General features: G+C 50.8%; 1 protein-coding gene across 2 annotated transcripts; it reads left to right on the top strand.

Moving 5' to 3' along the window:
* Positions 1–6,468: 6,468 nt before the first annotated feature.
* Positions 6,469–13,939, top strand: ACP2 (acid phosphatase 2, lysosomal). 2 transcript variants are annotated; one of them, XM_047070612.1, is made up of 11 exons: positions 6,469–6,596; positions 7,200–7,295; positions 7,600–7,686; positions 8,759–8,911; positions 9,020–9,118; positions 9,197–9,286; positions 9,778–9,868; positions 10,656–10,738; positions 10,870–10,976; positions 11,088–11,263; positions 13,234–13,939. In XM_047070612.1, the coding sequence occupies exons 1-11, from the start codon at positions 6,483–6,485 to the stop codon at positions 13,365–13,367; spliced, it is 1,230 nt and encodes a 409-aa protein (XP_046926568.1). In that variant the 5' UTR covers positions 6,469–6,482; the 3' UTR covers positions 13,368–13,939. The 2 variants fall into 2 exon arrangements, with proteins under 2 accessions (XP_046926568.1, XP_046926567.1); XM_047070611.1 differs by having other exon boundaries at positions 9,736–9,868.
* Positions 13,940–13,941: the final 2 nt, after the last annotated feature.

The raw sequence follows: 13,941 nt of genomic DNA, 5'->3' as shown, positions 1-13,941 counted from the left end.
AATCCCGGCAGCCTCCAGAGTCAGTGTTCCCTCCCCTCCATAGACACCTCGTAGAGCAAAGGTCCCTGCACTGCCCGGAATTGCAACACCGAGCCCCAGCCTGCTTTCCCAGCCTCCCTCCTCCTCTCCTGCCTCTGGGAAAGGGCCAAAAAGCTCTCCCCACAAGCCCCGGGCCTCAGCCAAGCTGGTATCACTCCAGAGGTGGAAAGGCAGGTGCTTTTCCTTCCAGGGAGGCTTTCTGAACGTGGGTGCCCTGCAGGGGGCCACCGAAATGTGAAGAGGCCAGGAGAGGGAGGAGGAGCAATGGCAGGCCTGGCAAGGAGGTAGGGGTGGAGATGGCAGGTGACTCAGGTGCCAGCCCAGGATGGACCTGGGAAGGTACACAGGTTCTCATATCTGGGAAACGTTCCATCTGAAGTGATGGTAGGTTCTAACCAGGATGTACTGAGACTATAGCTGTAGTTGTCCTGCCCTGTTGCCCGGAAAATGAGATACACCCCTGAAGGTAGATACCATGTTTAATTGATTTTATCTCCCCTGTGGCCCATGGAACAGGGCCTAGCATAGAGTAGGCAACAGAGGAGGTACTATGTTCCTGTTTCTTAAATAAGAAAAATAATATGATCCTCTTCTGTACTTGTTAACTCTTGTCAATTTCATCTCAACGTGTTGTTTGGCACCTGAGCTCTGGGCTCAGGTTTTGGGTTCAAATCCTGGCTTTGCCTCTGCCTCTTATTAGCTGTCTGATTGTGATTAAATAAGTTACATAATGTTTCTGAACCAATTTCCCTACCTTTAAAATAGGGATGATAATAATAATGGTTTTAGCTACATAAGGTTGTCATGAGACATAAACAACGTATCACAGCACAATGTGTGGCACATAGTAAGTGTTCAAGAAATGGTAGCAGCTATCATTAACTTCCCAATCCTTTCATCTATAGGTCTTCCCATCACCTGGAATCTCACACCGTTAACCTTCCAGTGCTTGTTTCACTATATCTTTTGGGCCTTAGAGCAACCTCAAGAGGGAGGGAGGGAGGGAGGGAGGGTAAATAACAGGAGCACCATTTTACAGAGAACATTCAGAAGAACTAGCCTCAGAACACTGAGCTCATGGGAGAGCCTTTTCCAAGACCACACACAGTTAGTGGCCAAGCTGGGATCAGAATCCAGATGTCCTCACTCCAGTGAGCACTCCTGTGCTCTTTCTCTTGAATTGGAGTCCAGGATGCTCCTGTCTGGTTGTCTCTCAGGTCAGCTGGACCAGTGAAGCACTAAGATGGTTGGAAGAAGCTGGGGCTGGTGGGTTGCTGTGGGAGAGACAGAGAGCCCCGGCGATGCTTCAGTCCAGATGTGGGAGGCTGAGGTTACTGCTGGTTGTTCACCCCCTGCCCCACTCCCAGTTTCCTGCTCACAGGCTCTTCCTGTTTTGCTGTGAACTCCAGTTCCCATGGGCCCCACATTAAAGGATAGAAAGACAGAGGGCCAGGGCAGGCAGCCAGGGGGATGGAAACAGATGAACAGGACACCAGGGAAGAGAGGAACGGGGACAGAGCGGACAGAGGGTGTGGCAGAACAGGATGGGAGAAGGTCGGGGAAAGCAGAAACAGAAAGAGAGCTTGGTGAAAGATGGGAGGAAGCACGGGGTGGGGTGGGGGAACAGGCAGGGGTTGGAGAGCAGAGGCTTGAGAAGACAGCAGGCTGGGTGGTGTTGCAAAATCTGCCCCCGTATTCACTTTCACATTTCAGAAAAGCCCCTCTGACACCCCCCATCTCAAAGTTCTGCCTCCAGCGTTAGCTCTTGTTCCCTCTTATCACAAGGTCATCCCTTCATGAGGCCACCACCCTTGTCCGAACATCTCTGAGTCATGAGCACAAGGCTCTCCATTCCTCTTGCATGTCTTCCTTTCCAGATTTTCACAAGGCCCCAGCTGTCCTGGAAAAGCAGACACCAGGGACTCCAACCCCTGGGAAACTGGAACCATTCTGTCTCAGCACCCACATCATCCACCCAGTTCCCTCCTCCACCTTTCCCCACCCCCAGAAGCTTCAGCGTAGAAGGACAGTCAGAGATGTCACTGAAACACCTGGATACAAGGAACTTGGGACGTAACATTGATCTGGGGCTTGATGACCTACCTTCTGGGAGGTGGGAAAGGCCTCCCTCATCTACTCCTGATCCTCAGCTCCCTCTCCTGACACCCCCGTCTCTCTGCAGTCCAGGACCTGAGACCACACACAAGCCCCATCTGGAGCCTTTTTGACCCAGGCTAGTGCCAGCTGCTGAACAAGCAGATCAGGGCACCATCTCCTCCAAGTCAGGGAGTCTGCTCCTTTATCTCAAGTAGAAGAGAAGGAAGCATTACCAGTGCTTTACTGCCAGAGCTACCCCTTCAGGTTACAGGGCTTCAGGAGCCTCCCCCCTGTGAAGAAAGAAAGGGTGAGGAAAATGGGAAAACGAAAACCTGTTGGCACTATCGCCAGAGTTTCTGCAGTCCCACCACTGGGACATCTCCCCCAAACCAGAGCAAGTAGTCAGGTGATCAGCAGCTGGGGTTACATGTCTCACTTTACCAGACCCACCCCCATAGTAGAGTCCCACTAGCCCACAGGTATTAGGTGCAAAGCCTCCCAGTGCTGTTTCTTTCCCAGTCTCCTACGTTTCTTTGGCTCCTAGAGGATCCTAGAACCTTTGGGGATCTTCCAGGTCACATTTGTGACCCTAGAACCTCCAGAGGATTTTTCCTTGCAGCAATGGGAAACTTGAAGCAAAAACAGAGGAGCATTCCCCAGTCTACAGTCATATGTACTATTCGATAATTCCCTTGAAAGTACTCAAATTCCCATGAAGCAGGCCACAAGGTACAGTTTGGAGAGACAGACTAAGGAAACAGATTCTTGCTCTCTCCTTCACCATTCTGGAAAGGTGCAGAGTGTGGGGGGTCATCTTGCAGGGCACTCAAACAACTTCTGCCCAACCTCCCAATCACAAGATAGAGAAGAACCCAGGAATTTCTGCTTCTCAGGCTTATGAGTTCAGAGATAACATAGAAGGCAGAAAGGAGAAAAGTAACATTTACTACTATGTATTTACTATTTATCTTTACGTGTATTATTTTATTTAGCATCATATATAACCCTAAGAGATAGTTACTAGCAAGTGGGTAAATATCAAATTTGAATACAGGTTTAGCTGACTCAAAATCAAACAAAAAAACACCTCACTCCATTACACAAAACCACCTCCCCAGATCAATAAAATGATTAACTCACCTGGATTTAGGTTTACTTCTGACAACACAGTGGAACAGTGGTTTCCAAACCTGGTCTCATTTTCATGGATTCTGATTTATTTGATCAGAGATAGGCCCATATATCCACCTATCTATAAATCTATCTACACACCTAATTTTTTGCATCTGTATTTAGGAACAAAGGCATGGAGACTACAGAATCATCTGGTAGAAAATATGCAGGAGCTAGGGGTCAAGAAACCAGGGCTCACAGGGTGCCTGGGTGGCTCAATCGGTTAAGCGTCTCTGATTTCGGCTCAGGTCATGATCTTGCAGTTTGTGAGTTCAAGCTCTGCATCGGGCTCTGGGCTGATGGTGCAGAAATTCTGCACCCTGCCTGAAATTCTCTTCCTCTCTCTCTCTCTGCCCCACTTAGGCTCTCACTCTCTCTCAAAACAAAAAAATAAATAAATAAAAACAAAAAAACAGAAAACAAAACAGGGCTCAGCTCTTGGTTCTACCATGTACTTGTGCTATAATCTTCACCCTTCCTGGATTTGTTTTTTACTACAAAAAATGGAAATAATATCAGCTCCATCAATCCCTCCTACATAGGATACTTGCAGGCACAAAGGATACAGGCATACTTGAGCAAGTGGGAAGAAAAGCAAAAGTTGAATTTGCTCTACTCACCAAAATTTAGTGAGCCCAAGATTTACATTCCCCCCCCCCCCGCCCCACCCAAGATTTACATTCTGAAATCACAAAGGCCTGGGTACAAGGCAAGGCTATGTCCTTGCAAGAGTAAGGGGCATTTAGCCATGCCCCATTCAACCCAACCAATGTGAGAAAGTTTCATTAGAAATCTCTTTATTGAAGGCATTTGGGGGCCACCAAATATGGCTTAGCAATGCAGTTTGAGTAGCCTGTGAGAAATAGCCCATTATAAAGACTATCTGGGAATCAGAAAACTTGAGTTTTAATCCCTTCTCCTAAACTCTGTGACCTTGGACAAATCACTTCCTCCCTCTTTGTTTTCTTATCCTTTTTTTTTTTTTTAAGAATTTTTTTAATGTTTATTTATTTTTGAGAGAGAGAAAGACGGAGTGTGAGTGGGAGAGGGGCAGAGAAAGGGGGAGACAAAGAATCCAAAGCAGGTTCCTAGTTGTCAGCACAGAGCCCGATGCAGGGCTTGAACCCATGAACCGGGAGATCATGACCTGAGCTGAAGTCAGACGCTTAACTGACTGAGCCACCCAGTTGCCCCTGTTTTCTTATCCTTCTAAAGTAAGGGGACTAGGTTGGATCAGGGATTCAGAGATGCTGAATCAAGAAAACTATTGATGGTCTTCATGAACCTCTTAAGATTATATACAAAATTCCATTTGTGTGTGTGGACATTTTTTCTGGAAAACAGGGCACTAAATTTTCATCTGATTCGTAAAGGTGTTTATGACTAAATAAGAAGGTTAAAAACCATTTGACTACCCATCTTTCAGCTCTCAATTTCTATTCACTCCTCCATAACAATTTTGAAAGGTATATTAAAAATAATTGGATCTGGGGCGCCTGGGTGGCGCAGTCGGTTAAGTGTCCGACTTCAGCCAGGTCACGATCTCGCGGTCCGTGAGTTCGAGCCCCGCGTCGGGCTCTGGGCTGATGGCTCAGAGCCTGGAGCCTGTTTCCGATTCTGTGTCTCCCTCTCTCTCTGCCCCTCCCCTGTTCATGCTCTGTCTCTCTCTGTCCCAAAAATAAATAAACGTTGGAAAAAAAAAAAAAATTGGATCTGGAGTCATAGGGTAAAATAATGATCCTGCTTTCTCCCATAGTTCTTTTTTTTTTCTTAACGTTTATTTATTTATGAAAGACAGAGAGAGAGAGCAAAAGTAGGGGAGGGGCAGAGAAAAAGAGAGGCACAGAATCTGAAGCAGGCTCCAGGCTCAAATCCATAAACTGTGAGATCATGACCTGAGCCGAAGTTGGACGTTTAACCCACTGAGCCACGCAGGCACTCTAAGTTTTGTTTTGTTTTAATGTTTCTTTACTTTTGAGAGAGGGAGAAAGCCTGTGAGCAGGGGAAGGACAGAGAGAGAGGGAGGCAGAGAATCCCAAGCAGGCTCTGCACTGTCAGCACAGAGCCAGACATGGGGCTCAAGCTCACCAAGCATGACATCACAGCCTGAGTGGAAATCAGAGTCAGACCCTTAACCAACTGAGCCGCCCAGGCACCCTATTCTCCCATACAGTTGTAATCAGGTTTTATTTCTCCAACCATTTGAGGTGATTTGCTTCCAGTGGGCAGACCTGAATCAAAGCATCCCAAGGGCCTGTGACCCTGGAGTCATTCCAAGCTCAGTCACAAAGCACTAAGGCCAAATTGGCTGCACCTAGATCCCAATGGCCAATGCCAAGAGGGTCTCCGATTCTGTGGAAACTACACCTACTCCACTTTATGATACACTCCTTCCCCTTATCCTTATGTATCTCCCCATTGGTCTGAAATTCCTCGCCTGTGGACTCACTGCTTTGATTCTGCAAAGTCTGAACACACTGTCCAACATTCCTTTCGGAGGAGGCATGACATCTTAGAAGACCTCTAAAATTCGGAAGTGGACGGGTGGGAGGGCAGGGAAAGGACTGGAAGGGAAAGTGAGGGGCCTTTTGGAGCTTTGCTCAAAGGCAGGAGCAAGTAGGCTACACTGGGACCAACCTCAAGGACACAGAGAGTCCAAAGAATTGTTGACACTCTGTGCCCTGCACCAAACAGGGCCTCTCCCGGGAACAGGGCCAAGGCTCAAATTCCACCAGAAGGCAGGGGCGTGGAGAGGGCGCCCTACACTTCCCAGCTCTTGCCCCAATTCTGCAGCGGCTGTGGCTCTGAGCTCAGGACGGGCGGCACCCCGGCCCGAGGGGGCGCTCGCTCTCCCATACACCGGCACACAGTAGGCGCCACCTTGTTACAGGGTCTCCGTGGCAGAGGCCAACCCGAGCTGAGAACTCTCTTTACCAAGACGAGATCTTCAGCTCCTTCTGCCACGCGAGGTCGCGCTACATTCCCACGCTCCTCCGCCGCGGCCGCATCGCATTCCCTCCCAGATTCCTCCTTCTCCCACCATCTCTGCCCCTCCTTTACCAAGATGGCGGCGAAGGCACTTCCGGCGTGTGTCCTTACGGGTGCGTCCGGGCGGCTGCTGTAGGTGCCACGCAGCGGGTTCCAGCCGATTTGCTGCATAGTCTACAGCGGTGATGGCGGGCAGGCCGTTTGCATGGAGCGGGGCAGCTCTTCTCCAGCTCCTTCTTGGCGTGAACCTGATAGTGATGCCACCCACCCAGGCCCGGAGTCTGCGCTTCGTCACCTTGGTAATGAGAGACGGGGTGGCCAAAGGGCTTGCCAGAGCTGGAAGGGCACGGCCGGTTGTTCGAGGGAGGGGCGGGGCTTGTGCTGGGATCGGGATCTGGAGGAGCGGGAGCCGGTTTAGGACAAGACGACTGGCCTGGAGGGTCGGGGGCCCAGTTCGGAATTGATGTGGAGCCCGAGTTATTTTCGGGGACAGGCAGGGTGTAATTAATCGGGGACAGGCAGGGTGTAATATATCAGGGCATAGGTCGGTGAGTCTGTCTTGGGACAGGGATGTTGTAGAACGGTAAAGGGACTCACCCTTAAGCCTTTGGTGATTTTTCCCCCATCCCTCCCCCCATCCCCGGCATTGCTTTCATTTCTCCTTTCCTTTCCCATCTGTACCTTTGGCTTCTCTTATGGTCTCCAGTGGCGTTGGTTGGCCAAATTAGAATCTCTGGAACCTGTTCAAAGTTACTGACTTCTGAGTTGGGGTCTTTTGCAGGGGGTAGAGTTAAGGCTTCCTAGAAGGAGTAAGGCATCTCTCCCCAACAAGGGGAGAGATGGGCTCTTTGTCCCTATCGAGGAACTCTCTGACCTGTAGGCAAACCATTTTCTTTCCTCAGCTGTACCGACATGGAGACCGTTCGCCAGTGAAGACATATCCCAAGGATCCCTATCAGGAAGAGGAGTGGCCCCAGGGGTTTGGTCAGCTAACTAAGGTGGGTCACAAGCCAGCCTCCATTCAGGGCGTGCTGTAGAATGAGTGACCTCAAGAGCAGGCTACAGAACTTGGGGCTCCACCAAACTCTCATTTGCCATGTGGGTGCTGACTTTGACCTTAAACTTACTTTCCTCTGTGTCCAGGACAGATGCCATATACAATCAGCCACTTAGTAAATGACTTCTGTGATCAGATTAACCCACTCCTACTTCCAGACAGGGTAAATTTGGAAAGCAATAGTGCCTAAGCCCTGTGGGCTTGCAAGCTGTCCCTTCCCTCTTAACTCTTGAGTTTGCCCACAGGAGGGGATGCTACAGCATTGGGAGCTGGGCCAGGCTCTGCGGCAACGCTACCATGGCTTTCTCAACACCTCTTACCACCGGCAAGAGGTAAGGCTGGGAGCTCCAAGAGGCAAGGGGAGTGGAATCTACTATCCTCACCCCCTGCCCTCGGGAAGCCTGGGGCACTCTGGCCTCCTGCCATGAGTTTTTGGTAACAACTACAGGACGCGACATCCAAGAGCTGTGTAGAACAGAGTCCTAGAGGCCGAGTTGCCCCTCCTTGACTTGGAAGGGGCAAAACTGATCAAGCATCCAATCTCAGACTTTAGGGCCTGGCAAAGTCTTTTCTGATTCTGTGGAATAGCGTAGACTTTCCATCCAAAACACTTACTGAGTACCTACTAAGGGCAAAGTGCTGTGCCAGCACTGTGCGTGTAATGGTGCACCACACAGATATGATCTCTGTTTTTGTGGAGCTTAGAATGAGGTGGGGGTGACAGACGATAAACCACACAGGGCCAAGACGTAAAGGTAGGAGGGAACACATGTAGAGAAGGCATGTCAGGAAAGATTGGCAAGTGTTCCTGATTCTTGAAGCCCTCTTCCTAGAGCCCGGGGATGGCGATGAATGTTCCTCTGGTTACCATTATCAACCACAGGCTGTGGGGTCCTCAATGTTATTGTTCCCTTGAGGGCCAGCTCTGTCCTGGTCTTGCCCCTCCCCACTGCTTCCTCCTCCCTTTGCACAAGCAATTAACTGTTCTCTATTTCCTCTCCCTGATCTCTAAGCTACTTTATTAAGGGGTATATGTGTGTGGTGGGAGACAGTTTCTGCCTTCAAGAACTCTGGTCTAGATAGGGAGATAGGCGTTGTTATAAAAGCAGACAGATAGACCTGACAGCCTCACTGACTGACAGCCTTATACTTTGGACTGGGAAGGCATTTGAACTAGAGCCATTACAACAGGAGTTCTTCACAGAGTGGTGACAGCTAGCCACTACCTGAGCATTTGGCCCTTTGCTGGGAAGAGGGACGAGGAAGGTCAGAGATGGGGAGCAGGGGCCACCATCTGCTGGGTAACCATCAAGAACAGGTTCAGGTTCTCCCCCTGAGGCCCCAATGAGGGGCCAAAGCTGCCCCATCCCACCCCCACAGGTAAGACTTGTGTTGTCTCTGCAGGTTTATGTGCGAAGCACAGACTTTGACCGTACGCTCATGAGTGCTGAGGCCAACCTGGCCGGACTCTTCCCTCCCAACGGGATACAGCGCTTCAACCCAAATATCTCTTGGCAACCTATCCCCGTTCATACTGTGCCCATCACTGAGGATAGGGTAAGACTGGCCAGCGCTTCCCTGGAGGCGGTGAGAGGGACAACTCTGGCCATGGGCCGGCTGATCCCTGACTCCTTCTCAGCCTGTTTTCCCCACTTTGTTCTGCAGCTGCTGAAGTTCCCGTTGGGCCCGTGTCCCCGTTACGAGCAGTTACAGAACGAGACCCGACAGACGCCAGAGTATCAGAATGAGATCATTCAGAATGCAGTGAGTGAGGCTGAGGTGGAGGTCATCACGCTGTCCTTTCCCCAGGGCAGGACTCATCCCCTGATCCTTTTTTCATAGCAATTTCTGGATATGGTGGCCAACGAGACAGGCCTTACAGACCTGACGCTGGAGACCGTCTGGAATGTCTATGACACACTCTTCTGCGAGGTGAGCCCACTTAGGGTCCCAGTGTGACCTTTCTTCTCTCACACCTCGGCAGGCCCAGGGGACCAGGACAAGTGGGACATCATGCCTGGATACCATTCCCACTGGGGAGGTCCAGGCAAGCCGCTTCTTGCGAAACAAAGGAACTTCCCTCATGGGTGAAAAAGAACCTCAGAGTGGGAAATGGTTTATTATCTGTCAGCAGTTCTTGCCCCTCTCCACCCAGAACTCTCGTGCTATCCGAGATTCTGCTGAGTCACGCTTTTCGTGCCTGAGCTTCCTTTCCTGTGTCCTGTCCACCATGTCTCCTGGTTCCAGTCCCTCAGCCTCACCTCTCCTCTCCTCTCCCTCCCTCACACACACACAGGCACCTTCCCGCTGGGGAAGAGAGCTGTCCCCGGAGAGGCTCTGGCCTAGGCCTGGGGAGCTAACCTGCCTGCTGCGATACACAGCAAACACACGGGCTGGTCCTGCCGCCCTGGGCCTCTCCCCAGACCATGCAGCATCTGAGCCGGCTAAAGGACTTCAGCTTCCGCTTCCTCTTCGGGATCTACGAGCAGGCAGAGAAGGCCCGGCTTCAGGGGGGTGAGTGACCAGAGCAGCATGTCACTTCCCTCCTCAGGACCCTACAGCATTAACAACCTGCTCTGGAAGGCTGCTCACACACTTCCCTCTCCCCCCCATAGTCTTCTCTGCCCATTCAGAACCAGACCTCCCATTAGTCACCGAAGCCTTCCCCCGCCCTCCAAACGCTTATAGCTCCTCTGTCACTGTATGATCGACCACAGTCAGGTTTGCGTGCTTCTTTCCTGCCATTCATCTTCTTAAGTCACTCGTGTCAGGAGACCTTCTGTCCCCTTAAATGAATACCTCCCTCCAGAAACCCACCAGGGAATGCTTTGCAAGAAGGCTGAGAATAATACACATGCGCCAGTTTCCTGGTCTGAGCACCCAAGGGAGGGCCAGCTGTCAAACCTTCCTGACATCTCTGTAGTTTTCAGAGCCTGCATGTGCAGAGCTCCCGTATTTGCCACCATCTTATGGGTTTTGAAGCAGTCTTAAGTTTATATCTGTTCCAAACTGGAGTAATTCTTCAGACATGGGCAGGACCTCGTAGCTCACTTATAAAGAGGCAGATCTCTGTATCTGTTGAAATGTACATATCTTGTTTTATCTTGCTTCTCTCTGTAAGTTTCAAAGTTCTTAGAGAACAGGGGTGCTGAAGAGTTTCCTGCATGGTTCCCATGTACCTAAAAGTTCCCTGTGCAGGTGATCAGACCCAGGACCAGCAGAGGGTGAAGGGGCTCAGATAGGTCTGATCAAAAGACAGGGGTAGCTGGAGCCACTGACACCAGGATCTCTTCTTCCTTAGGAGTCCTGTTGGCTCAGATACGGAAGAACCTGACCCTCATGGCAGCCTCTTCCCAACTCCCTAAGCTGCTGGTTTACTCTGCGGTAAGCTCCCATACTCCCCGGCATGCGAACGTCGGCCAAAGAGCTGGCTGTCTCCTCTGTTCAGTGCCTGGGGCGGGAGGGGGGCAGGGGTTAGGTGAGGAGGGCTGACAGGGAGCTCCTCTCTGTTACAGCACGACACCACCCTGGTTGCTCTGCAAATGGCACTGGATGTCTACAATGGGGAACAAGCCCCCTACGCCTCCTGCCACATATTTGAACTGTACCAGGAAGATAATGGGTGAGTGGACAGTCTGCCCTCCGGAGGGGCAACTGTGGAGGCTGTGGCAGCCCAAGCACTCAGTTATAGGCCCGCTGAGTAGCTTCCATCGCCTCTCCTGTCCACCCTCAGGAATTTCTCAGTGGAGATGTACTTTCGGAATGAGAGTAACAAGGCTCCCTGGCCGCTGATCCTGCCTGGCTGCCCTCACCGCTGCCCCCTGCAGGACTTCCTTCACCTCACAGAGCCCGTCGTGCCCAAGGATTGGCAGCAAGAATGCCAGCTGGCAAGCGGGCCTGCAGACACGGGTGAGTGGCTGCCTGCCTCCACTAGCAATCTCCCCAAACAACCTTCGTTTCCTGCCCACCGGTCTCCCGAGAGTTGCTGCCCTTCCAGCCATCTCACTGCATTTCCCTAGACCACCCTGACACCATTGCTCACCTTCTCTCCATTCCTCACTCTCAGGCGATGCCCTCACTTCTCAGGTCACTGGGAAAATAACGGTAGCCAGGAGAGCCTGGGCTCATCCTGCAACCAGCAGATCTTCCCGCTTACTTGCTGCTGTAAGCTGCTACCTGAGGCCAATCTCTGCACTTGTGCTCCGGGTCCATCTCTTCTCACCTCCACAGAGACTTCTGGAGCCTTAGTGTTTTCTCTCTACTGGGTCAGTCCCTCCTTGAGAGCCTTACAAAGACCTCTCAGGGCACCATCTTCCTCCAGCCACCACTGTTTCTCTGTTCCCTATGAAAGTGGAATCCTTCCTGGTTTGCTTTTTCAGTGCCTGTTCTGTCAGACTCCCGATAGATAGGCTTGTGTCACCTTCCACACCAGTGAAGCCACTTTTGTAAAGGACCAATTACCTCCTCTTACCAAAGCCAGTGACCAATTCTTAGCTTCTCTCATCTCTCAGGGGCATGATGTAATCGGTCAGTCCTTCCTTAGACACTTTCTTGGCTTCTCTGCTTTTTCTTCTGACTTACAGGTAGCTTCCTTACTGGCTTTTTCTCCTGACTAAACAGTGGATGGCCCAGGGCTCACCCTGGCCCTTCCCCATGTGTGCACACTCCCAAAACAATCCCATCCAACCTCATGGCTTTACATACCACCTGCATGCAGAGTTCCATCCTCTTATGACTCAGATTCATGACCTTTTCTGTGAGCTACCGACTCACATATCTGACTGCTGATTGGAGGTCTCTCCATGGAGGTCAGCTAGAACATCTCAAAGCTGCTGTGTCTGAAACCAAACACTCTTGCCCCTAAATCCACTCTTCCTCCAGTCTTGCCCATCTTAGCAAATGCCACATTAGTCACCTAGTTGTGGAGTGTAACCCTAAGAGTCATCTTGAATACCCTCTTTCTCAGACCCCACATCCAGTCCACTAGCAGATCCCATCGGCTCAACCTTTAAAATACATCCTCTTGCCTCCCTGGTCTGATCTGCGCTCATCTCTTGCCTACACTACTGAAAAGTTTCCCACTGTTCTTTCTGACTCTCTTCTTGTACCTACCAGTCTCACAGTACCACAGAGTTAACTTTTTTTTTTTGATGTTTCATGTATTTATTTCAAGAGAGAGAGAGAGAGAGAGAGAGAGAGAGAGAGAGGGAGAGAATCCCAAGCAGGCGCCTTGCTGTCAGTGCAGAGCCTGACTCGGGGCTCAATCCCACTAACTGTGAGATCACGATATGAGCCAAAACCAGGAGTCAGACTCTTAACAGACTGAGCCACCAAGGCATCCCGAGTTAATTTTTTTAAAACATAAATCAGTTGACATCACTACCCTTCTCAGAATCTTCCGGTGGCTTCCCATGACATTTGGAACAAAATCCAAGTTCTTTCTCATGGCCTTCCAGGCCCTTCTTGGTCTGATCCTCAGTGCTGATCTCCTACTTGCCCCTCACTCTGCTATAGTGATATTGGCTTTCTAGCTGATCTAGAATTTGCCAAACTTATTTCCCCATCAGGGCCTTTTGTATTTGCTTCTTGTCTACTCATCCCCTCTGTCCCTGCCCCCAGACCCTCTTCTCTCATATCTGAGCATCTCAGGGACTCCAGGTCTCTGGTCAGATTGTCATTTCCTCAGTGATCCGTTCCCTGACTGACCTACCTTTCCATCCTTTTCCCCTTAGTTTGGTTTGTCTTTCTTTCTACCATTTATCACTGACCTAGATATATCCCCATTGTAAGAAGAGCACGTGGTATACGGTAGACAATCAAATATTTGTTGGAGGAATACTGACGTGACCTTTCTGTCCCCCTCCCCAACCTGTGCTCAGAGGTGATCGTGGCCTTGGCTGTATGCGGCTCCATCCTCTTCCTTCTCATAGTGCTGCTCCTCACTGTCCTCTTCCGGATGCAGGCCCAGCCTCCGGGCTACCGCCATGTCGCAGATGGGGAGGATCATGCCTGACAACCACTCAGCCCCCTTCCCTCTGCCTCCTAGGGGAGGTGGGCTGGGCCCTTGCTCCTGACTATTGCTGCTCCCCAGCCCATGGACAGGAGACCCTGGGTTGGCCTCCCTCTGATTACCCTAACCTAGATGAACAAGTGGGGCTCGGCTTGGCCCATGGCACCTGTCGCTCAGCATTCGTGTGCCTCCTGTTTACCAAGTACTATGTTGGACTTTGGCTTTCTTCAAACAAGACTTGCCTCCGCCATGCTTCCGAAGGACTAGAAGTGTAGACAAGTATCCAAGTTTCACTCAGGACCTGGGATTGAAAAACTGAAGGAGTTGGTGCTTGATCGCCTTGCCCCCGCCAATCAAGCCTTGCTCTCTCTTCCAGCTTGGAGTCTTTGGCAAATGGTTCAGGGGACACAGTCTTGCCTCTCAGTGCTTATTTTAGTGGGAAAAACTGCACAACATTGGGCGTACAAACATTGGCCACTAAGGAGCTGGATCACTCAAAGGCCAGCCAGCCAAGTTTTCCTTTGTCCCCCTGAAGCCACCATTAGAGTCAGACATAATGCTTCAGGCACCTTTGTCA

The sequence above is a fragment of the Lynx rufus genome, unplaced genomic scaffold (assembly GCF_022079265.1).
Source record: "Lynx rufus isolate CCGP_SWC_20201006 ecotype Redwood Valley unplaced genomic scaffold, mLynRuf1.p SCAF_9, whole genome shotgun sequence".
In the NCBI taxonomy this organism is placed as follows: Eukaryota; Metazoa; Chordata; class Mammalia; order Carnivora; family Felidae; genus Lynx; species Lynx rufus.
This window is presented reverse-complemented; position numbering and strand designations above follow the sequence as displayed.

Excerpts from the sequence above, each read along its gene's own strand:
- ACP2 (XM_047070611.1), top strand. The coding sequence starts at position 6,483 with ATGGCGGGCAGGCCGTTTGCATGGAGCGGGGCAGCTCTTCTCCAGCTC. Across the intron at positions 7,296-7,599 it reads GGTTTGGTCAGCTAACTAAG|GAGGGGATGCTACAGCATTG; the intron begins GTGGGTCACAAG and ends GTTTGCCCACAG. Across the intron at positions 9,869-10,655 it reads GAAGGCCCGGCTTCAGGGGG|GAGTCCTGTTGGCTCAGATA; the intron begins GTGAGTGACCAG and ends CTTCTTCCTTAG.